Raw genomic sequence first — 22,697 nt, 5'->3', positions numbered from 1 at the left:
CACAGGATTTGTCTCCCTCCTTCCCGTGATGGCATCTATCCCCATGGGCAGCACTGTGAGGAGCAGCAGGGAACATTACAACATCTTGGTAAACTGGGAACAAAAGCCAGGGAGAAGTCAGAGGGGAGGAAAGAGGCAAAGAGAGGGAGAATGCTGCCAGGAGAAGGGGGATGAGTCTCTGAAAATGGACTCTGTTGCTGTGATGTATGCACAGGGATGGATTCCGAAAGAAAGGAGAGTAGCCAAACCCTCACAAGGATCCTCCCAAAATGTTCCTCTCGGACACAGCTGCATCTTTCAGGGAATAAAAAATGTCCTCCTGCAGCAGCCTGGAACAATTTTAATCCCCAAACAGCTATTTTGGGGAGGGGGAGGAACCTCAAAACCTGCAAGCCTTGCAACAGGTTCTGTTTGCAAACGCAGGCGAATCTGGAACATTTGCCTATTCCCTGTATCGAGCCTGCCGGCTGATTTGATTACTTCCCTGGAAACGCATGTGCAAATCGGGTTTGCAGCCTTCGGAGGGCACTGCCTTCCGCCGCGCCGGCTCCGGTGACTGATGCCAGCGTCTCGCTAATGCGATGTGCAGGAAGAGCCGGCGGTGCCCGCAGCTCGCGGCCGTAAATCCCTCCGTTCCCAAATGCAAAACACTGCCGTCGGAAATGCCTCACCCTGAAAAAATGTGTTAGCAACAATTCTATCGCTCAGATGAAGCGGGCTGAGGCACAGCCGCTCCTCTGCCGCGCACTTACCCGGATAGAAGGAGCCGATGATGGAAGATTGCGGGGGGAAAGGGCATCAAATTGAAAAACCCCGGGGAGAAGAATGGGAGATAAGGGAGACAAAAACATTTACAGCCTGAAATTATTCCCCCTCCCGGAAAAACTTCCTTCTCTTCTCCCTGGGAAGCGCTCAAAGGAGAGCTGTGGTGCAGGCACCTTGGAGCAGGGGTAAATCTGATGGCAAGAATCCGAGCAGACAGTTAAGACTACACAAGTAAGCAAATTTATTTGAGGACAGAACAAATATCGTGGCAAACAACAATATGCAAATTCAGTTGAGAACAGGGGTAAATATCAGACTTTGTTTTCAAATCGATATAAAATATAGTCAGATTTCATTTTGTCCAAAAAGCAGCTCGCATGAGGGTGGGGGGTTGGAGGGGGTGGCCCTGTTCACGCCATCCGAGGTGGGTGTCACCTGGAAAACCTCAGGCTCGGGAATGATGCTGGGAGGAGACGGAGGCACCTTTGGGACTCAATTTCCACCTCCATTCTCCTTAAAAGCCAATTTTTGCTACAAAGCAAGGGGCAGGCTCATCCCCTCCAAGACCATCAGTGCCCGCCCACCTATGTTTGGACCGAGCAGCCACAAGAATCCCAGCTGCTTTTTAGGGTTGGGCAGCTTTGAAGGCACCTGCACCTCCTCTTCCTCACTGGCTCCAGTGGCTGAGCCTGAAAAGCCAGCGAGGGAGCAGCTCACTGCAGATGCCAGAGGAGTGAACAGGGCAAAATCCCCTCCTAGGGTGAAGGTGCTGGCGAGCTGCTTTCTAGAAAAACCATCCCAAAATAAAAGCAGACATAGAAAACATTAGATTGTCAATGAGGCTTTGAAACAAATTCAAGTTTATCCTTAATTTTTCTCATATGTGTGTGTGTGTGTGTGATACAAACAGACGAGAAAGACGTGGTGGACTTCAAGCTGGGGACGGGCATGTGGTCAGTTGGTGTCCGCAGGAGCACCATCAGATAGGGAGGAGTTAGCACCAGAGAGTTTGGAGGAGCCAACTGAGCACATGCAAAGTCCTTTGGGAACAACGGGGCAGTGGGGACACATGGAACAGTCCATTAGAAACAATACAAGGCAATTCATGAGTTTTCATACAGTACAATACAGTCACTGATCAATTAACCCTTTCAGTACAGTACATGACAAGTAACACTTTGCACCCTGTTAGCACTAGGAAAGGAGGGTTTGGGCTGCAGAGGGGTGACTGCTGAGCTGGCCCTTCTGCCCTTGGATTTCAGGGACTGTGGATTGCTTCGGCCGATTTCCCACCCCAGCTCAGACAGCCCGTGCCCAGCCTGGCTCCCGGGGGGATGCACTGGTGGAGCACAGTGCCACCAGCCCATCCTCCCAAATCAGGGAATCCCAGAATCCCACAATGGAAGGGACTTTACAAATCATCTAACTCCACCCTCCTTTTCACCAGACCAAGCTGCACAATGGCCCTGGTTTGGCCACGGGGATGGAAGAGCCACCCCACTCTGGCCTGTGGCAGCCACCAAAGTGATGAGAAAACCTCAAATTGACACTCCACCTGGCCACTTCTGGGGCCAAAACACGCAGAAAAGGGTTCAGGAGCCGCCCTCAGTCGGCCTTGAGCCAAAGCTGCTTCTTCCCTCAGGCGTAGTGAGAACAGGGTCCATTGGAAAAGTGCTAAATTACAGTACATTGGCATTTCCATATGTCAACTATTGAACAGCAAAACAGATTGTTTGAAAACAGAATCAGTATCGTACAGTAAGTTCACACTTAATTCTTCACCGTTTCTACACTTGTAACACATGCATTTAATTTCCATTAGTTTAATGCCAGTAGGACCAACATCCTCCAGAACAATGATCTAACATTAAACAAAACCTCCTAAGGAAAATATTAAGCATCACATAAAGTTTCAGGAGAAAATCTGTTAATTAGCATCACAAGGTACTCAGATTTACATTTAGGAGTTTTCATGCCATGACTTTAAAACACCTTTTGGTTAATATCCTGGGGGTGGGGAAAAACAAACCCAAAAAAACCAAACCAACCCAAAAAAAAATTAAAAAAGAATGTTTTGGGAAGTAATCTATTTCTCTGAGTGTATACACACCCAGGGAGACAAGCACGAACACATGGGCCAGTGCATGGGTGTGTGCACAATTTTGTTTTGATAAACTTGACTCATTTCAAGGGCATTTTCATGGGTCCAAAAAGACTTTCAAGGAAACAAACTCTAAACTACTGAAGCAAATTAAAAAGTCTCTCTTGGAGGAACAGAAAAGGTTGGTAAAGCATTGCCTGTGTGCTTTACAATGCACTTCCCACAAGCTATCTGAAAACCCAAACAACTAAAAATCCTTTTTTTCCACCTAAAAGGCCCTTCCAGAGCAAAGGGTGCTGTGCTAGGATTTGCATTCAGGCCTCAAATGTGACAGGCAGGAGAAAACACTTAATTCTACCTTCCCAAAGGATGAGATGCCATCTCCAAAGGACAAAAAACTACACCCGAGGGGGAAAAAAAGACAAAAAATACCTGTTCCACATCCCCCTTTCTCCCAAGCTTATTTCCAAGGACTCAGTGAGAATGGTGGGCTTGCTGGGGGGGGGGGGGTGATTTTCCAAATAGTTTGCCTTTATCCTGGTGACAGTGAGCAGGATGTGGGCTCTGAGTCACCAGGGTACTTTCTGAAAGGGCTGTTCCCTCAGCCACCATAATTCTGGGGGCTCAGACAGAGCAGCAGCATGGCCTGGTGCTATCTCTTTAAAGCTAAATTTGCAGGGATAATTTGGCTGGGGATGGGGGGGGGTGAAGAAGAAAAAGAACCAATCCCACCCAAAATGCTGATTTTATTTCTGTTTCTACATCCGTGACAGAGGATGCAAGAGCATAATACTTGGGGTTGCTCAAGATTTGGGGTTTTTAACCACCTCGGGTTCCCAATGAATATCCAAGCCCCTGAAGAAGGAAGCCAACAAAACCAGCCACTAAAACTGGAGCTGTTTAGGAAAACTCCTCCATCTGCTGCAACAGGGAAACCCAACACACCCATTTCTTTTTGCTGCTGAAGGTTATTTCCATGCTGGCCCCTTGCTAGCAGCAGTGAAGGAGAAGCCCTAATTCCCTTCTCTGCGTTCTCACTGATCACGCTGCACTGGCAGGGTTTATCCATCAAGTGTCACCGGGGAGAAACTCCCATCACGAAGGATTGCCAGAGAAGGGTTTGGATTGACTGTGGGCTCATCAAGGATGATGAGCAGCAGTCCCAAGTGTGGGTACCCTGGCATGAAGGGAACATGGGGCTCTCATACACACCATGATTCATTTGCTGCTGTGGAAAACCCACAGGGGCTCTTAAAGGAGCAAAACCTCACCAGGTGGTTGGGAGTGGGTGGTTTGGGGCAGCAAAACCCAGATTATTCAGCATCCCAGGGATCACCATTCCAAATCCTAGAGATTTCTGACTATGTTTCCTACTAACTCTACCCTGCTGCTTTCTTGCTGGCAAGGGAGCTCTGATCCCTGGCCTTCCATATGGAAATACCACAGGAATTTAACAGGAATAGCACATCTGAACTGCCTCTGAACATGAGAGCTGATCAACTCCTAACAACGCTTTCCAAATCCAACAGCAAACCCCAGGGTTATTGTGCTCCATCTTTCAAATGGTCTGTAAATCTTTTTTACTTCAAAATGCCTTTTGCAGTTGAAGCCCACGACCAATCCCAACAGCACTTTCAGTGCAGGCACAATGATGGCTTTTATTGCAGTGGCTTGAGCACAGCCTTTATTGGCACCAGGCTCTCAGACTGGTTTGGGCTGGGCTGTCCCATGGACTCACCGGGGTCCCATACCAGACACAAGAGCACCCGCTCCACTCAGTTCCAGGTGCCAAGGAGATGATCTTGCACCATCCCAATCCCTTTTGAGACTTCTCCTGCATCTTTGGTGTTTTTAAAAGCCATGCCCTTGGGTCTGCATGTGACCTCAAAGTTTACAACAACCACCACATCTGCCTGTAGGTGTTGGTGCTGTCGTGTAAAACAAACTTGGATGGGTCAATTCCCTACTCTCAGGTGGCTAATGGATATGTAATGAAAATCAGGCACTGGACAGTGGTCCAACACACCTCAAAATTTTCTTCTGATGGCCCCTACATAATTAACACTGCGCCTAGGAGGGGAAATAGCTGGGGAAAAGAAGAGAGTTGAAAACTCAGTGCTAACAGTAGGTACAAAAGTGCAGTGCTCAGTTTAGTCCGAAGCAAAGTGACTGCTAGTACTTAAAGTGCTAGTCCCAGCATCGGTTTGGTTCAGTGTCCGAAACACGGGGGAAGGCGGGGACGCTACCCTGGGGGAAATTAAAAACAGACAGCACTGCAACTGCACATGCCACACCAAAAGTGCTTCAAATCACGCCACGGTTCAGCTTGTGAACACACACGAGCAAACGACTGACACCTTTTAGGCTACTATAAAGAACAGCTCCATGAACTCCATCACTACGAACCCGCTCAGGAAGCAAGCGGTCACGGCGCACAGAAAACAAAGGACGAGCCCACTCCAAAACCAAGAGCCTTTAGGAACACTGACGAGCCTTTGCAACTAGGATACTCAAAGTCTAGCGAAAGCAGCCTTGCCCAGTGTCTGCAACAAGCTTGGCCGATGCTTATCATGCACTTTGCAGAGGCAGACTGCCTCCTCTTACACGCTATCTTACAGCTTAGCCTATTTACCTATTTACTTGTGGTCTGCTTCATTAATTGCAGCTTCCTGACCATGCATTAAGCTGGCTTGTTTCTCTTAACCACCCTACCTGCCAAAGGACAACGAACACAAGGACGAGACGATGAAGGCGGTCTGGTAAACACTGGTTTTCATGAGGAACAAAGCTCCAGAGAAGGACTTTGAATCAGCATGCTCCTGGGGAGAAGCTGGGAAAGGAGGATTCATCCCAACAGATGACAAGCATTCCCTTTTCCCTCGGTAAACACACACTTCCCACCAACTGTCCCATCACCCAGCCTGATCCCTCTTCACACGAAGCAGAACCTTTAGTTCTCACTATGTTTCAGCAAGCACCCCAAAAAACTCACCACAGGACCACCAACTCTCCCAAGTGTTGTACAAGGCAACATCTGGCTGTGTTACATCTGGTGCATCCAAGGTGGATGTGGATCTTTTCTATGGAGAAAGCTCTTTTTAAGTACTGAGTACTGAGTACTGAGTACTGAGTACTGAGCTGCTGGAGCTGGCAGGATCTGTGGGGGATGCTGCAGGTACAGCTGCAGACATGTTTCTCCTCAGAGACCTAGCACTAGGGAGATGCTTTTCCAGCAGCAGGGAACACTAATATCCCAGGAGTGAAAACAGAGCTACCAACTCACGTCACTTATTTCCCTTACTGCCAGAAAGAGCTGGATTTAACACACAAATAGCAAGGTTGTGCATACAGGGGATATCGATGCACACAACTGGAAAGAAAGGAAAAGATGTGGGAGCTGGAGAAGTGCAGTGTGATATGAGCAGTGCCCCGCAGTGAGGAGAGCAACAAGGTGCATGGTGGGGAAACACCACCATCTCAGTCCACCATCCAGACAAGAAACTTCTGGAATGATATATCCAGGGGAATGTACACAAGCATGTGGATGTGGCCATGACCCTGCCACCCAGTAAGGAACAAGTCCGTCATGTGGGAAAAAGGGAAAAGCATGCCAGCCTTCCCTAAGTGATGCTGGAGCCTTGTGGAATTAAAAGCAATCACTGAGCAATAGACTGGGCAAAGAAGCATCTTCCAGGACTGTATTCCAGGAGTGATCCTGCAAGACTGGCACATCTCAGCATGTGCCATATGTAGGCACTGGGATCACATTTGGTTTAAGTAGCATTGACCTCAATGTTGAGACCAAACCCAAACACTGAAGGCATGGACAATTACCAGCCTGGAAACTCCCGTGCCAAAAGGACTCCTTTTCCAGGTCTTTTTATAACATGTTCTTTCCTGTCTTCCGATGGAAAGGATTTTTGGCAGATGATTTGGAAGTGGATAATAAATCTAATGCTAGGACACCGTGTCCAATTGCTCAGTAATTTCCTGCACGGCTCTCACCAGGAAGTTTACGCGTGGTGCTGCATTTCTGCGGCTTTAGATTCTCCTACAGATACATTGTCATTGTGTGTGACACTTCTTATAATTCTGCCTCCACCTGGAGTGGCAACCCTGTTAAATTTTTAAAAAGAAAAGCTATTACAGGATTTTTAGGAGAAAAAGTTGTCTGCTTGCCCATGACCTCACCTTTAACCCAAGCTCCAGATTTTAAAGGCATTTATAAATGCCTTTAAAACTGCTCCAGCCGCTGCTCTAGATTTTCACCTAAACATCCTCAGCAACTTTCCCAGTCTCCAAAAAACAACTGATTTGAAAGTTCATTAGGAGCAGTAATTTCTTTTTGGAGGCGGAGGATTTTGCTGCATTGAAGGCTGCAGATATCTGTGCACTGGTTTTCAGTGGTGAATCAAGCGATTCCCAGACACAGCCTATTTCCAAGGAAAACACGAGCCCAGGCTGCTGGGTACCAGAGACACTACAGTGCAAACTGAAGATGTGGGGCCATTTTTAATTCTATGCTAATTATCGCAATAAAAACCAGATCCTGCAGCGGAAGACCCATTCTGGGAAGAAATAATCATCCATCTTTCCTAGCTGTAGCTGTGCCGCTGGAGAAGAAGCTTATTTACAAAATGGCAATCTCCAGGAAAAAAGCTGTTATCGTTGCCTGACAAAGCCATATATTCTGATACCTTCTGGGGGGCTCTGTCTGGAAAATTCCTCTTTGAAACCCAATGCCACAAACCTCAAATATAGAAGAACCCTGTTCTGTTCAACAAAAGGCAGCTGTAGGGCTAATGCAACCCACCGTGACACAGAAATGATGCTTGGAGATCCCTGCTTTGAAATCCCTGCTTTCGTTTCAGAGCAGGAAAATCATATGACCTCTAAATTATTTATATGTGAAAAGATGCTTTTAATAAAAGCATCAATGGTGTGTAAACAAAACCCAAATTCCTAAAGCAGACTTTCCACTTTTTGTATGGTTACTTAAATGTGGATGAGAAACATCCTTTTCCCCCCCTGGACAAAAACATCCATCGTGCAGGATGGCATGAAAATGCCCTTTTTTAGTATGCAGGAAACACAAGAAGCCAAATAAAGCCATGAACCTGCAGAGTGGTTGTGAAAGGGATGAAGAAAACCCAACCAAGCAGCAGGACTGCAATCTGTTCCTCTGCTCCCTGAAGAGCCTCTCACAGCAGATTGCAGTGCCAGACAATCTTAGGGAGATGGGAACCTGCACTTGGGTCCCAGCCAAGACACAATCTTCCTCCAAAAGCTGCTTGGTGCCACTACCTATGGAAAAGACTCTGCTCCACCTTCTCCATCCCTCCTAGCTGGGTATCCATGAGGCCTACATCCAGTATTCCCAGGCACGTTCCCAGGGAGCAGCAGAACAGCTCCGGTACGCCGCCCCGCCGCAATGATGGAGCCTGAAGACGGGAACATTGGACCACAGGGACAGCATGTTGAAAGCAAAACATTTTATTACCATCGGTTAAGCTTCATAATGCACGCTTATGAGTAACAGAGAGGTTATATGGAGATCACTTTGCTCCCTACCAACTGCAGCTTCTAGGATTAAATGTAGCAGCTGTTGAGCGGAGCGGAATGGGACCAGTGCAAAGAAAAGGAGAATAAAATACATTTGAAACGGTGGGGGGTAGCTTGGCAGAAAACAGGCCCCTGACTTGAAATTCAAAGAGAAAGGTGTGGTTTTTTGCTGCTGTACCAAAAGGCACAGTGTCCTGGACAACAGCTGGTGACCAAGTACTGCTCTGGAAAGGCACCCCTGTAACTCAATACCCAGCTCAGCAACCACCACCTGATATGGGCACTGCAGCTCCCACACAACGCGGGAATGTCAGAGTGGAACGCTTCTCCTTGGGGCCACAACTCCTCTGCAGTCCAAGATGCTACAAAACCAGGAGCTCCTGACTAATCACACCCTCACAGGAAATTCTGGTGGCCATGGACCACCAGGAGGATGGATGACAACAGGACCTATCCTGAATACTGGATGGTCGATCTCATTCTGATATAGCTCAGCCACAGCATCCTGCAAGGCTCTCCTGGGGTTGACTCAGATGTGTGATTTTTTGCTTGTTTTCTGTCCACTCCCATGAAACGTTTTTGACAGTAAATGCCAGCCTGGGATGGTTTCTAAAGAACACAAGTTTCTTCCAGCAGAAATTGCCCCTTCAATCTAAGATCAAAAATACAGTTATCTTTCCTAGAGGTCAGAGACCATAAAAAAGCTATTTTGGACCATCTGCTGAAGAGTCACTAACACACTTTACCAGCACCATCTTTTTTAAGCCCAAATCAGTTTACCTTCCAGCCAATCTTCCACAAGCAGCTTCAAATTGTATCAAACCCTATCCAGAGGAGCACTCTGCTTTCCCCTTTCCTGATATTACTGCTCTCATTTCACAATAGTTTCTGCATTCAGACAGAATTCAAAGGAGAAAATGCCTGCACTAGTGAAAGAGGACTCCGGTTATAGCTAGCACAAAGCTACCAATTTTTCTTCTTGCAAACAAACCACTTGGCTAGAAAGGTGGGAAGCTCTTGGAAGACTGAGAGCCTGGAGGAGGCTGGTTTTTAGGCTGAGGCAAGTGAAAAATCCCCATATTGTGCCCTCTTGCTTGTTTTGCACAGCATCTTCAGCCTCGCTGAGAGGAAGAGGCTGGCGTGGGTTTTGAACAAGGAGAGAGAGCACCTCAAGGGCTATTGCAACAGCTCGAGGGCTGCAGAAGGGAGCAGGAGAGTGAACTTCCCTCTGTGAAGAGCCTGAGGAGCGAGGTTTAGGAAGGTTATCCCAGCTTTAGAAGGTGCCTCCTAAGAGCAGGAAAGAGGTGTGAAAAGCAACAGGTTAAAGTGCAGCTTGATGCTGCAGGCAGCAGTTAAGTGGGCACCACCTCTGCTTCCTGGTCTGGATTGGGGGTTTTCTCGGGGTTTCACATCTATCAGCATAAAACACACACTGCCAAGCAGACAGTTTTAAGCTCTCTTTAAAAGAAAAGTCTCTGTAATATGCCTTCACCAAGGTAACCCACAGTAAAAAGCTGGCAGCATCCATGAAAATGTTCATCAGGCGACTGCAGCACCTTCCTCCTCTTTTTTAATTTCTTTTTTTAAAATAAGACAGCTAGAAGGAACTTATCAGTGGTTAGCTCAAAGGGTTACCCCTGGCAGCACTGAGGGATGACTGTGCTGACATCAGCAGTAAATGCTGCTCTGGAGAGGAGGCCGGGATGCAGCAGGATTATGTGCACACTGCATGCTGGCACACACTGATCCCAGGACAGACATGCCTCTGGGCTCTCCAGAGAGGATGCACCAGAGGCAGAAGAGGAAGGATGAAAGAGCTGGGCTCCTGTGGTATCCAGGAAAAAGCTGTTGGCAGCTTCCCTCTGAGCTGTAATAGGACACACAGTACCTGTGGTTGGTGGTCCCTTGCCTAGCTCAGGTGTCTGCTGCCACTTTGACCCAGGTGCTATGGGCAGGCTCTGGTGGTCCCTGGTCCTGGTGGCTCCCACTGCAGCAAGCGGAGTCAGTACAGGACTGTAAGAGAGAGACAGGAGCTTGGCAGAGGCACAGCTCTTATCTCCACATCTTCATGCTTTGCTGTGGGCACTCTCCTCCCACGTGCCTGAATTTACAAACCCACATCAAACCCCTGGGTCGATTCCCAAACTGATTTGAAAGCATTTGCTATTACACATGCAGAGAAAAGCAACTCTAATTACTCTGCACCCCATTTAAATGTCCCGGGGAGAATGAAATCCTGGCACTGCTCAAAGAAACCAAATTGAGGTTACACATAACAAAGGATCCAGGCATGCCATTGAGCTGTGGTGGGAAGGAAGAGCCTGAGCTCAGAGCAGCACTTGCAGCAGATGCAGCAAAGCTCATCCCTGGGGAAGCTGTCAGACATTGCCTACAAGCGAGATGGTGCGCGCCGGCTGCTCGGAGTCTGCCACCAGCACAGCTCCAGATCTGCCCCAGGGAACTGCTCCATGGAGCCCTCTCCACATGGGAGCCATCCCTGAGGGAATGGCTGGCTGCAGGGTTAAATAACTCCTGCTTTGCTGCAGCTTCACCCCAGGAATCTGGCCCAGTCCAGAGGTAACGTCTGCCAGAGCCCCACCAGCCATGCAGCAGCTGCAGAAGCACGTGAGAGCTGTGGAACAGGATCCCTGGAATAGCTGAGGCCAAAACACACCAAAACAGACAGGGAGCAAAACGACTGTCTGGGAAAAATATAGCCAGCTCCACATCTTTTTGTCCTACATTGGCTGCAGCAGCCAGCAAACGCACAGTGAAGGAGGGAACCAAGGCACATTCGGGCTTTGCACAACATTTCCAGAGGGATTCATAATGAAAGCTTAAGGAAAAGATGCTGAACTTGTAAGAAAAAAAAGAGGTTTAGGGCCCTCAAGCCAGGTCATGAACTAGACATGAACTCTGTGATCGAGAAGGAAAAAGGGACAACACTAGCAGGATCAGGCACTGCCAGCAAAGTGAGAGGAGAATGTCCCTATGCACTCAGCCATATAAACACCTACAGGGGTTTCTGCCTGCGCTGCTTTAGTGACCTTGATGTTTGGCAACCAGATGGAGCAAGAAATGTAATGCCAGCTTAAAGGATATGCTCTGAGGTAAGAGGCACAGAAGTTTGGCTCACCTTGTGAAACAGTGCCTATTCTCAGCTTACTGGTAAACATTTCAGCCAGAAAACTCTTTCCCTAATTTGACCAGGATGGGGGAGATTATTAAAAAGGCTTAAATTAAAAAACTTCATCACTTACTACAGGGATGTGCACATAAACTGAGTTGTTGAATCTAGGATAAATGCTACTGCCAAGAACTAGATGATACCCTTGCCCTCTGTTCTTGGCTGTCAGTAGCCTCTGCTCACCCCTGATAGGATATCTACCTGGGAAAAACTCTTTTCAAAGTGCCACCAGCACAATGCTCCACTTTTCAAACACTCTGCCATGCTTATTGGAGGCTCGGGAGAAAGACTGTCCTTGGAGGCCACTCAGTTCCCTCACAGATTCCTGTTCTAGGCAGCCCTATAGAGATCTCAGAAGTGTTCCAACATCTAGGAGGAAAGAACAAGCAGTGTGGTGAAGACAACCCAAACAGAAAACCCATCTACCTGCTGACTGCACACTGAGCTGCACTTACTCCAGAGCAGTGCTCCATCACCTCCCTCTCAGAACCTAAGGTCTCTGGCCTTAGATTCCCCCTGCCAGCTTCCTTTTCCATCAGGTACCTCCCAACCAGGCAGCAGCACAGCAGCCTCCTCCGTGCCCAAAGCAAAAGTGACAATTTGCAAAACAGCCACAGGTCCAGGGGGAACGTGCAGAGACAGAACAGCTCCTGCTCAGAACCAGTTGCCAAGGGAAGCAGTGGGAGCACTGCCAAGGCCAGGCTGGGCTCACTCCCTGGGAGCCCTGAGCTTTGCTCTCATGCTCAAAGCCGGCGGGGTCGCTGCTGCCAGCACACAACGTGCTCCAGATCCCCCCTGGACATGGAACAGCAGGGATAATTGATTTATGTTCAAAATGCCAGGGCTGCATTGGCACACCCAGCCTTTTCCCTAGGAAGAGGAGGGAAGAAATAGCTGCCTGACACATGTGCCCCTCTGGAAGCTGCTAGGATGAATATACATCATATATTCATGTGCAGTGGTGGCACTGTGGGACAGCAGGAGCTTGTCTCTCCTTGGACCTACACAGAACTCCCAGATCTCCTCACACCAAAAATGTTACTGAGGGAAAGTTCATGCCAGTATTTCTGTGATTCTTGACACACTATCCTAGGAGATTTAGGAACCTAAGGGAAAAGCTGTATTTCCAAACATGCTGGCACAGGGAGCTTATATTGTCATTTATTGTGCTTTCCCTACATTTGTGTTTGAACAGACTCATCAGAAAGCAACAAGAACATGACCAGGGCTAAAAATTACCCCATGTGGAAGGTTCTGTATTTCCTTTGGAAAGGATGCAGAAGAGACCTGACAACAGCCTTTAATTATGTGTAAGAGCTGCAGCAGGGAAGAAACCAAACTGTTTTTATAACTCCTCTGGAGAGCATGGCCTGTAAGGCAGAGAGCAACAGAATTAGATGGAAGCAAGGGACATGGACTGGACAGCAGGAAAAGTATCTGACAGGAAATAGGGTGAAATAGCTTAGGGAGGGAGTGTGGAGCTGGGAGTATCCAGCATGAGAGATTTAAAAGAACAGATTTTTTCCAGGTTGTTCAACTTGGGAAAAATATGGATGCTGTTTGCTCTGTACCTGGCCCTGAAATGCACATTAGAGGCATCCTTGCACTTGGCAAATTCAAGTTTAGAGTCAGGTAGGTTCCAAACCTTCCAAACACGACATTTCACCCCAAATTTCTCCCTGTCTCGCTTCCGGATACCATCAGTATTGATCAGCATCAGACCATCACAAGAACTCTTGCACTCCTTTGAGGTAGGAAGGTGTCATCCACCCCCTTTTAGTGGTGGAGAACAGGCACAGGCAGGATAAAGCCAAAACAATCCATCTCCATTATCAGGAGGCCCAGCTCCACACACTGGCAGCTTTCCCATAGTCCAGACAATTACTCCAGCACTTCACTGGTTCAAAGCACAGCTTTCAACAGCTGTTGACACCGACCCCTGATGCACCTCAGCCCTCAGAGTGGCAGGCCCAGGAAAGCAAAGGCGGTACAAGTGGTGATCATCCTCAGAGTCTTGTTAGAAACCATACAAAACCCTTTGCAAAGGCATGAGATTGTTCTTGAAAGCCACTTTTGTTCTACTCTGATCCACTCCAGCCTTCACCAACCCCTTTCCTTGGAAATGGAAAAGAGCAGCTGCCCCACAGATACACACAACACTCCATCACTCATTCCTGGAGCGGGAGGCAGCCGATGTGGAGCAAGGCTCTGGTGAAAAGCACACACAAGCATCCATAAGTTGGGATGGCACCAGCAAACCTTACAGGCCACCAACAACTGAGTTCTCCTCTGAGCTTCTGCCTGTATTCCTGGGCAAGCCCAGCAAGAGCCCAGCCACGTGAGCCTCTGAGAGCGAGCTGTAAAAGCAGTAACTCCACCCATTGGACACACTTGGCCCCAGTGGGATGGTTGGCAAGGTTAGACACTTGCAGAGCGTGTTACTGATCCCAAAGAGGAAGGAGAACCAGCCCAAGAGAACCACCCTGGTCCCCAGGGAGTACAGCATCAGGATCCAGGCTCTGTGTCTCCTTCCCCAGCTCTGTGGGACTCCAGTGCTGAAGGTGCTGCCTATTCCTCCTACTAGGGATACAACCACCACCATGCTCTATGATTCCCTGGAGCACGCATCCTGTCCTCGCTTCCCTCCGCCCCCTCCTGCCTTTTTGTTCCCCTGCCTTGGTGAGAAGCACTTATCTCTGCTCTTACTCCCCCTCTCCCTCTGCATTGTGCCAACAACATGTGCTCCCAACAAGGACCAGATGGGAATACTTGTAAGAGCCTGGGGTTAACCCGTGTCTTTTATCCCACATACTCTCTGCTGTTTTGAAATGCAGATTCTATTGCAGTGTAAAGATTTAAGGTTAGTAGTAGAGTATGTTGATATTGCTTGTGAAACTCATCTCGCTCCTATTGCACGCTGATCATCTCCAATACGGGAAACAGAACAGACAGATAGTCTGTTTAATGTCTCCAAGGGAAGGACCTATTGGAAACAGGGGGGAAATGAGTATTTGCAATATGCCCGTGCATATCTATCTCTAATACTCCTCTCTCCCTCGCCTCTGCGTTCATTTGTGCCCACATATGAATTGACAGATGTTGTGCCAGTGGGGCTGGGCACGAAGCCTCGGCTCTCTCCGGCTGCCAGCAGCCGCCACCGAGGGCCATCTCTGCCTCCAATTAATCTCTGCATGGCAAACGATCAGGACCAAGAGCAGACGCAAACTCCCGCCTGCCGGATGGATTTCCTCCACTGTGTAAGAAATCCATCCGATTGTCTGTGTGTCCAACCAACACCTCCAGGGCAGGAGTAGTTACCCCTCCCACTTTAATACTGGTGTGTTGGATGGCTCTAAAACCCCCAAAAAGACAGAATATGCCTCTTTAAGTTTTGGCTCTGTGCAGAGCTAGCAATTTCCATGTGCTACTCCAAGCGTTTCTGTGCAGCCTAGCAATTAAGAAGATGAATTAGCAAGTCGCTAATGACGGTTTTACTGGGGGGGGCAGCCAGGCCCCTGGAGGCCAGGCTAGTAGGAACACCACCACATTCCCCACACGTGAGAAAGCCAGCAGGCACCTGCACCTTTCCAGAAGTTGGTGCACACGAAAGAGCCCCGAGGCTGCGGGTCCGGGTTCCACGTGATGCCTCCCTCTGCACGGGGAGGGAGCGATCCAATTACATCCATCACAGAAATGCCAAAACGACATCCGCCTTATAAAACCTCAATTTACGCTCTGACATTTCTGGAAAACCAATTTTTAATCCATGTCATCTATCAGGAGTTCTTGATATTTTACTTCACCTCAATGCTTTATATATACTGTTGCCTTTATTGAGGTGCAGGTGGGGAACTGAACACAGGCTGACAAAATATTAGGAAGAAAAATTGATGTCAGCCCATGAAGGCTTCCGCAGGTTTTGGAGGAACAGAACAGCAAAAGATCTGGCTTTAGCTTTTTCCAAATCCCCCAAATCCAGAAGCACCTTCTCCCCTAGCTGGGGCTCTTTTCCTGTGGCCATGGCAGCCTCGCTTGGGTGTAGCTTATGGTGCAGCCTTTATATCCCCTCCTTCTTGAATAAACTCTTAATTTCAAACACAACCTTTACATGAAAGCAAAGGAAGGGAAAGGTGAATTTTAGACATCACATCATGTTAAATCATTAAAAATAAAGGGCAACTTAATTTTGGAGTAAGCAGCATAGAAAATTAAACAGAAGGTCTAATTTTCTTCAGGAATTCTTTAATAAATTGCATATATCTAGTGTATGTACAGCAAAAGTGGGAATGCCATGAAACTGAAAAAGCTTATTAGATAATTTTTGACCTGGTGCAAAATCTGCCCAGTGAAAATACACAATAATAAACTCCTTTCTACTACAAAAATTACTAGAATTGGAAAACAAGACTGCAAGTCACGCAAGCAGAAGGCTTCCTAACCACCAGCAGCTCACTTCCCTGGGAGTTTAGGTCACTTCAATAGGCCATAGGGGAAAAAAAATGATGCAATTATCAGACTAGGACATCTGTAGCTGAAAAAAAAAAGTGCTGACATTGATTTTGATAATTGCTCGGGGGTTCTTTTTTGTACAAAGGACGTGATTATAATACTTCTGCTTGGGATTTTATGAACATGGCAGTACAGATTTGCAGAGCCAGGGGTTGTAAAATGGCACGCAGACATGACGTGGCTGGCAGCTGCCTCTTTACAGCTCTCACCTCTCCTCAATGACGCCTCCAAGGAAGAGCTTTGCCTTCTTTTAACTACGCTTCCCCTTGCTGCCCTGCTGAAAACCTACAGGATTCTTCCGAGGGCTGCGGCCAGGAGCTCACGCCCAGCCCTGGTTGGAATAACGTGTTTATCCAGACCGGTGGTGGGAGCAGACGTCCCCTCCTCAGACTGCACTTCAGATAAATAAGGTTATTTCGTTACGAGCTACTACAGGCTACAATATACTCACATAAATATAGTAATGCCTATACGTGGATATGAATCGGTATATATCGGATACAGATAAGAAACACTAACGACGACGAGTAGATACCAATAACCACTGCAGCTTCTCGCTGGGTAAAGTCCACCGTCCATCCAGGCTGCACACAAGGAGCCCACGAGGGAGGGTTCTGCCCTCTCCACACCAGTGCAAAATGCTTCCCAACCCTTCCATAGCTCTGTACTTTACCAGGAAAGCCAGCTCCGTGGGCCGCACCCAACACAACGTTCCCCCAGCTGCAAGGCAGGGGAAGCCCCCCAGCCCCTTCCATCTGGGATAAGCTTTGCAGGGACCACCCCGCCTTTGGCACCAGCAGCAGGGAAAGCCAGGTACGGGGCAGCTGCTGGACTTGGTTCTGTCAAGACTACAAGAGCAAAGCTCGGCTTTAAGCCCCGACAGCAACATGGGGGGCCCAGTTTGCGGAAGGGGTGAGGAGCCACTGCGACGGCGGAGCTGAAGGCGCTCAGCAGCTCTGCAACATTGCAATGTAAAAAACCAAATCATCATCCCACTCTTGGTGGTTTGAGAGGATCCTCAATACAGTGCCTGTCCTCCTCTAACACACGAGCAGAGCTGGACCGAGCAGGATCAACAGGTCTCTAACAGACAGGTGTGCATGCAGGAGACGGCTTCTCTCGGTATTAGACTACGTTACCAAAGCATCCCCTTACCGGAGCGGGAGCAGAAATGTGCTCCTAGCATTATTTACACAATATAAAGTGCATTAGGATTTAATAATTCAACTGACAGACTTTCTGCCGGGACCATAGAATTTTGAAACAGAGGTGAGGGCTTGAATAGGAAATTCTCTCATGAGAAAAAGAGGTTCAGACCGGTGCTCTTCACCCTGTCCTCCTAAGGATTGTTTTTGGCCGTTCTTTCTAGTGCAAATAAGCTTGTGTTTTCTCAAGTTTAAGGGACATGGCAGTTTCAGGGCGTCAGGAACAAACACTTAAAACACATCAGGGATTCACCGTTCCGGAGCTTTCTCGCTGGGCCCTGCTGGGCACCAGCAGCCCGAGCGGTCACTGCTCTGGGAAGCTGAGGACGCACTGCCAAAAATACAAAGGAACCCGTTTCCGAATCTCACCATTCAAGTCTTGCATTGCTACACTCCAAGTGCATCCCTACTGCTCTCCAGCCCAACATCCGCTTCCCATCGCCTGGAGAGCCGTCCTCCCCCAACCCAACACCGGTGCTTCCCGTGGCAATGGAAACCCAGAGCCGCTGCTCTACCCACGAGAGATCGGCAATGAACGTGAAGATCCCGAGCCAGGTTTGGATACTAAGGTGCATCCTGTGCCAGGGGAGTAAATACATGAGCGGATCCTATGGGATACCTGCATGCCAGAACCAAGGCTGGCCGTCGCTGGATTCCTGGGTGACATTTACAAGAAACTAACGGCATTGGAAGGCCAATTCACTAACAAAAGATAAAGAGTTTTTTTTAAAAACGAGCAGCAATAAGGAAAGCAATTTTGCATCCTTTTTTGCATCTTTTAAAATGGTGAAGAAAACATCCCTTTCCAATCATGAATAATTTCCTCACCAATGCTACAGGAACATGGGGAAGGCAGGAGCACTTACAACACACTCGGCCACTTAGGCTAATTCCAACCCAGGAGCTTTTACGATCCCTTGAGGCAAAGGCAGGCAGGGATGGGAGATGCCGAGCACACACAGGGAAGAAGAGCATAAAAAGTTCGTACATTCATAGCTCCGGTTTGTTGGACTAGAAGTGAATTTTTTTACCTCAGGCACTGTGACGGGCAGCAGCAGTCAGCGATGCGCTAATGTACGCATCAACGACTCATTCACTAAATTCTGGTTTCACACCATAACAGGATGTGGAGTTCTTTTAACGTGGGGTTTGGTGGGGTTTTTTTTTAATTGACCTGTTAAAACCATTGGGACGAAAGCCGCGAGAGCGCCGCTGAACCAGGACCCCGCACAACGCCCGCTGATTCATCATGGTCCACTGGCTGTTCGAGTGATGGAGTGAGAAACCTCTTCCAGGTTTGAAAAGGGACCTGAAAGAGCAACCTATGGAGAAAGGGATGGGAGTTTTTGACACTAAGCCAAAGGCTTGGTTGCTGTAACTGCTATATATGGTTTTAAAGGGGGAATCACCTAAAACAGTGAAATTAACTTTCTTACTTCTTGTCACAACTGTAACATTTTCCTAAAGGTTCTTTGGTGACTTTGGTGCAAGCTGTTATTTTTTTTCTTTTTTTTTTTTTTTCTTTTTTTAAAGTTAAAACAGATTAACTAGTTTTAGTTCCCAAACTAAAATCCAGATTATCCTCTTGGTTCCCAACCCTGTCTCCCCAACCTTTCTCATTATGACATTAACAGGCAACAGCATTCGGATTGAGCGTGGCCATGCAGTGTGCAGGTGGCTCCAGACTCAGAGTGGTGAACAGTCTTGGTTGGAGATAAAGTTTCTCAAAAGGTTAAAAAATAAAACAGGTCATGGCTGCATGGAAAAACAGCTGGTCCACATGCACACTAGGCCACTCTGTAATGAAACAATTTGAGTGATTACAAATATCTGATCAGACATGGTAATGCCTGCTTAAAACAATCTTAAAGGTGAGCAACGCACTACTAGAAGTACCTGGAGCTCAGTCAAACTCCCGCTGGTTCAGGGGGAAGAAGCTGGTTGCCCAAAGGCTGGACAAGCCCCTTATGCTATAAATATTCATGTTTTAAGAAACACAGAATCTTTCACCAACCTCCCAACCAGGTAATTGCACACATTCTCCCTCCAGGCAGAGAGTTAATATCACGAGATTTAAAATTACATCACAAAGACTCCAGGATGACAGCAAAACCTTGGGGCAGGCAGGCGAGATCGGGACTGGAGCGGCTCAAGGACAGCTCCAGCTCCGAGCTGGGGGGGAAGGTGGTGATGGCAGGGCACGGATGTTGTCTCCCCAGCACCACCCACAACCAGCACAACAGAAAAACCAACGGGGCGTCCACCACAGCTTCCAAAATGCGCCACGAGCGAGCGTGACAGAGATGCCTTTCTACACGAATCCAGTGGCGCACCCAACACCCCAAAGGTCTTCCCATGGCAGGAGGAGGAAAACACCCAAAGGCTTTCCTCGCCCAGGTCACATCCCGAATCACGTCAGTCTGGGAGAGGAGCCGGGCGTCTCGGCCACAGCATTCCTTCCACCTCCCAACACCCGCTCCACGCCTAATACAAAAATACCTTCTGAAATTTCGGACAAAATGCGTTAAAAATAAAATAAAAAAAAAAGATCACCAGCCTCTAAGGGGCAGAACATGGAGATGAGGAGTGGGTTATCATTCACTGCCATTAATTCAGGAGGCTGAGCACTCTGCTGTCCTGGGGTACTCAGGTGATCTGGTCAGCACAAAACTACGGGATGAACAACAGCTCTTCTGCCCTTCACTGGCATGTGACTGAGGTCTGATGGGTTATCAGGACTTTACCCATAAACAGACTATCGTTTCCAACTCAACAACCAGGAGATGTCAACTTTTAAACCTCTCTCCCTCCTCACACACAGACCAGAGATTCACGTGGAGCCGATTTTTGCCATAAATGCTCTACAACAGGGCTGCTTGGCCTTCAGACCGGGCACGGGCAGAAGCCAGTCCTGAAAAACTGGTGATAAGCAGAAACTGATACATTTCATGGTAAGGTTCAGGGCAGGGGTACTTTTGTATCATGTTTAAGTGCAACACAAGCCTTTTCTAGACTATTTAAAGGTCAGGGTGCCGGATTTTGTTTGTGCTGATACTTGTACTTCCACAGTCTCCAACACTGGAAGCAGCTGACTCATACGGACTTGGGAGGTTGGTCCTTTTCTAAGACACACGGAGATGTTTTGGGCATAGTTTAACGTCATAACCAGACTCCTATAACATTATATACTGGAGTTACCAAGAACTACCAGAAAAGGACTTTACAAAAAACTGGGGCAACTTGGAATTACTATAGGTCAGTCCCTCTCACCAATTTCTGCTTGCTTTGTTTGGTTAATCGTCCAATGCACTCTATTCCAGACCCTCTTGCTCTTCACCACTGTCCCCTCTGGCATCCATTCTTTTCTCTTTATGGCTGTTGTAAATTCTCCTCATCTCTTCTTCGTACTTGATAAAATTTTCCCCGAACCGTGTCCATGCTTTGTAGGGAACTGTGATGGTGTTACGGTAGGGCGGCCTCACCTCACTTACCTTCAGGAAGATGCCGTACCTGTTGGATCCCACGTCGAAGTAGAAGCGCTTGTTGTCCACTCGGAAGGAGGTGCCCTCGGGCAGCTCCGGGGGCTCCTCACCTCCCCCCCGGCGATCCTCTATGTCCCCCTCGCCATACTCTTCAATCAGCTGCACCAAAGCATCCCTGAACTCGATCATGCCTTGCGCCGGCAGGACGATCGTCTGCTCCTGTCCCAAGCCGTGGCCAAAGTAGCCCATCATGCCAGGTCCCCTGCTCATGGTCTGCCTAATCCGCAGGAAGCGCCCGCGCTGGTTCTCCTTCAGGTCCAGGTAGTACTTCCTGTTGTCCCTCTCGATGTACTCCGTTTTGAGGACGCTGTGAGGGGGCTCTTCGGAGCCCACGGAGGCCGGGGGCGAGGGCGGCGGGTGGTGCGGCCGCCTCCGGGGATGTTGCTCCTTGTCATTGCTGTGCTCGTGCCGGTGCCCATGGCCGCCCTTCAGGCCCAGGTGGGCGTAGTGCTCGATGAAGTCCCCCAGGCAGTCCTTCAGCTCGGCGGCCACCGACAGGGAGAGGGTCAGCTTGCTCTTCCTGATGTTGTCCTGCCTGCCCCTTCCTATCCAGACCTCGGCGATCTTCAGGAAGCGGCCACGGGAGCTCTGCTTCACATCCAGATAAAACCGCTTCTTTTGGATGTCCACCCTCTTGGAGGCCAGCTCCTGGATCTCCATGCAGCTCCCCTGGGAGGAGGCCGGGTAGTGGTACTGCTGCTGGGACTGGGAATAAATGTTCCTGTGCAGGCCAGAGCCTCCCAGGTTCCTTCCTCCTCCTCCTCCTCTCCCTCTTTCCATCTTTACCGATCAGCTGGAAACAATACACAACAGAGACACAGATAACAACATCAGCACCAGGGGCCTGCTCAGCTCCTCGGCGGCGGCTCCGCTCGGCGCCGCTCTCCCTACAAAGGCTCCTGCATCCCTCTCCGCTGCCACTGGCACGCAGCATCGCAGCCCGAGGATCCCGGGCGCTCTTCCCCTCCCGTGCTCCGGCTGCCGGACAAGGGAGCCCCGATTCCAGTGGCACTCCCCGGCAACACTCCCTGCCCTGCAGCCCACCTGTCCTGCCTTGTGGTGCCACAGACCCTCCAGCTGCCCCACGGGGGTGGGTTATGGTGCCCTGTTTCGGGAAGCACTCACCCCTCTCCCCGGGCTGCGGCTCCCCTCTGCAGGGTCTATCCCCGAGCCGCTGCCTTCCCCCTCCATCACCCCCTCTGCTCTTCCTCCCAGGGCACGGGGGCTGCACTGGGGTTTCCTCCAGCACTGCCCTCCTGTCCCCCGCTACCCACGGAGCCCCCCCGCCACTGCATCTCCTGCCCCAGTGCCCTCCAGCCTCCAGTTCCTTCCCCCGGTAGTGCCCCAGTGCCCATCTGGCCCCTCACGGCCCCGGTACCGGCCCTTGGTGCCCTCAGAGCCCTCCAGCACTGCCCCCGGTAGTGCTCCCCTAACCCCCAGCGCCCCACTACTGCGCCCCAGTGCTCCCCATCACTGCACCTCCAGCCCCAGCGCTCCCACAACTTCACCCCTTGCCCCTCAGCGCCCCAAAAGTGCCGCCCGGCGCTCCCAGTACTGCCCCCAGCGCCCCAAAAGTGCCCCCAGCGCTGCCAGCGCCGCCCCCGAGCGCCCCCAGTGTCCCCCGGCACAGCATCTCCGGCCCCATCACTGCCCCCCGCAGCCCCGCGGCCCCTCCGCGGCCCCCGGAGCCGCGCTCCCCACGCCCGGTCACTCACCCCGCAGCGCCCATCGCCGCCGCTGCCCTTCAGCCGCCGCCGCCGCCACCGCCCGCAGCCGGCGGCCCCGCCACCCCCCCCCCCTGCCGCGCAGAGCCACGGGCTGGCGCT

General features: G+C 49.6%; 1 protein-coding gene across 1 annotated transcript; it reads right to left on the bottom strand.

Annotated features, from left to right (window-relative positions):
- Positions 1 to 982: 982 nt before the first annotated feature.
- On the bottom strand, positions 983 to 22,635 carry PURG (purine rich element binding protein G). Its single transcript, XM_063156914.1, has 2 exons — positions 22,587 to 22,635; positions 983 to 21,664 (listed from the first exon to the last, which is right to left on the bottom strand). The coding sequence occupies exon 2, from the start codon at positions 21,649 to 21,651 to the stop codon at positions 20,641 to 20,643; it is 1,011 nt and encodes a 336-aa protein (XP_063012984.1). The 5' UTR covers positions 21,652 to 21,664; positions 22,587 to 22,635; the 3' UTR covers positions 983 to 20,640.
- Between the last annotated feature and the right edge of the window lie 62 nt (positions 22,636 to 22,697).

Source organism: Melospiza melodia, chromosome 5 (genome assembly GCF_035770615.1).
Source record: "Melospiza melodia melodia isolate bMelMel2 chromosome 5, bMelMel2.pri, whole genome shotgun sequence".
Lineage (NCBI taxonomy): Eukaryota > Metazoa > Chordata > Aves > Passeriformes > Passerellidae > Melospiza > Melospiza melodia.
This window is presented reverse-complemented; position numbering and strand designations above follow the sequence as displayed.

What these genes read in the sequence shown, in the direction of transcription:
- PURG (XM_063156914.1), bottom strand. Translation starts at nt 21,651, where the DNA reads ATGGAAAGAGGGAGAGGAGGAGGAGGAGGAAGGAACCTGGGAGGCTCT.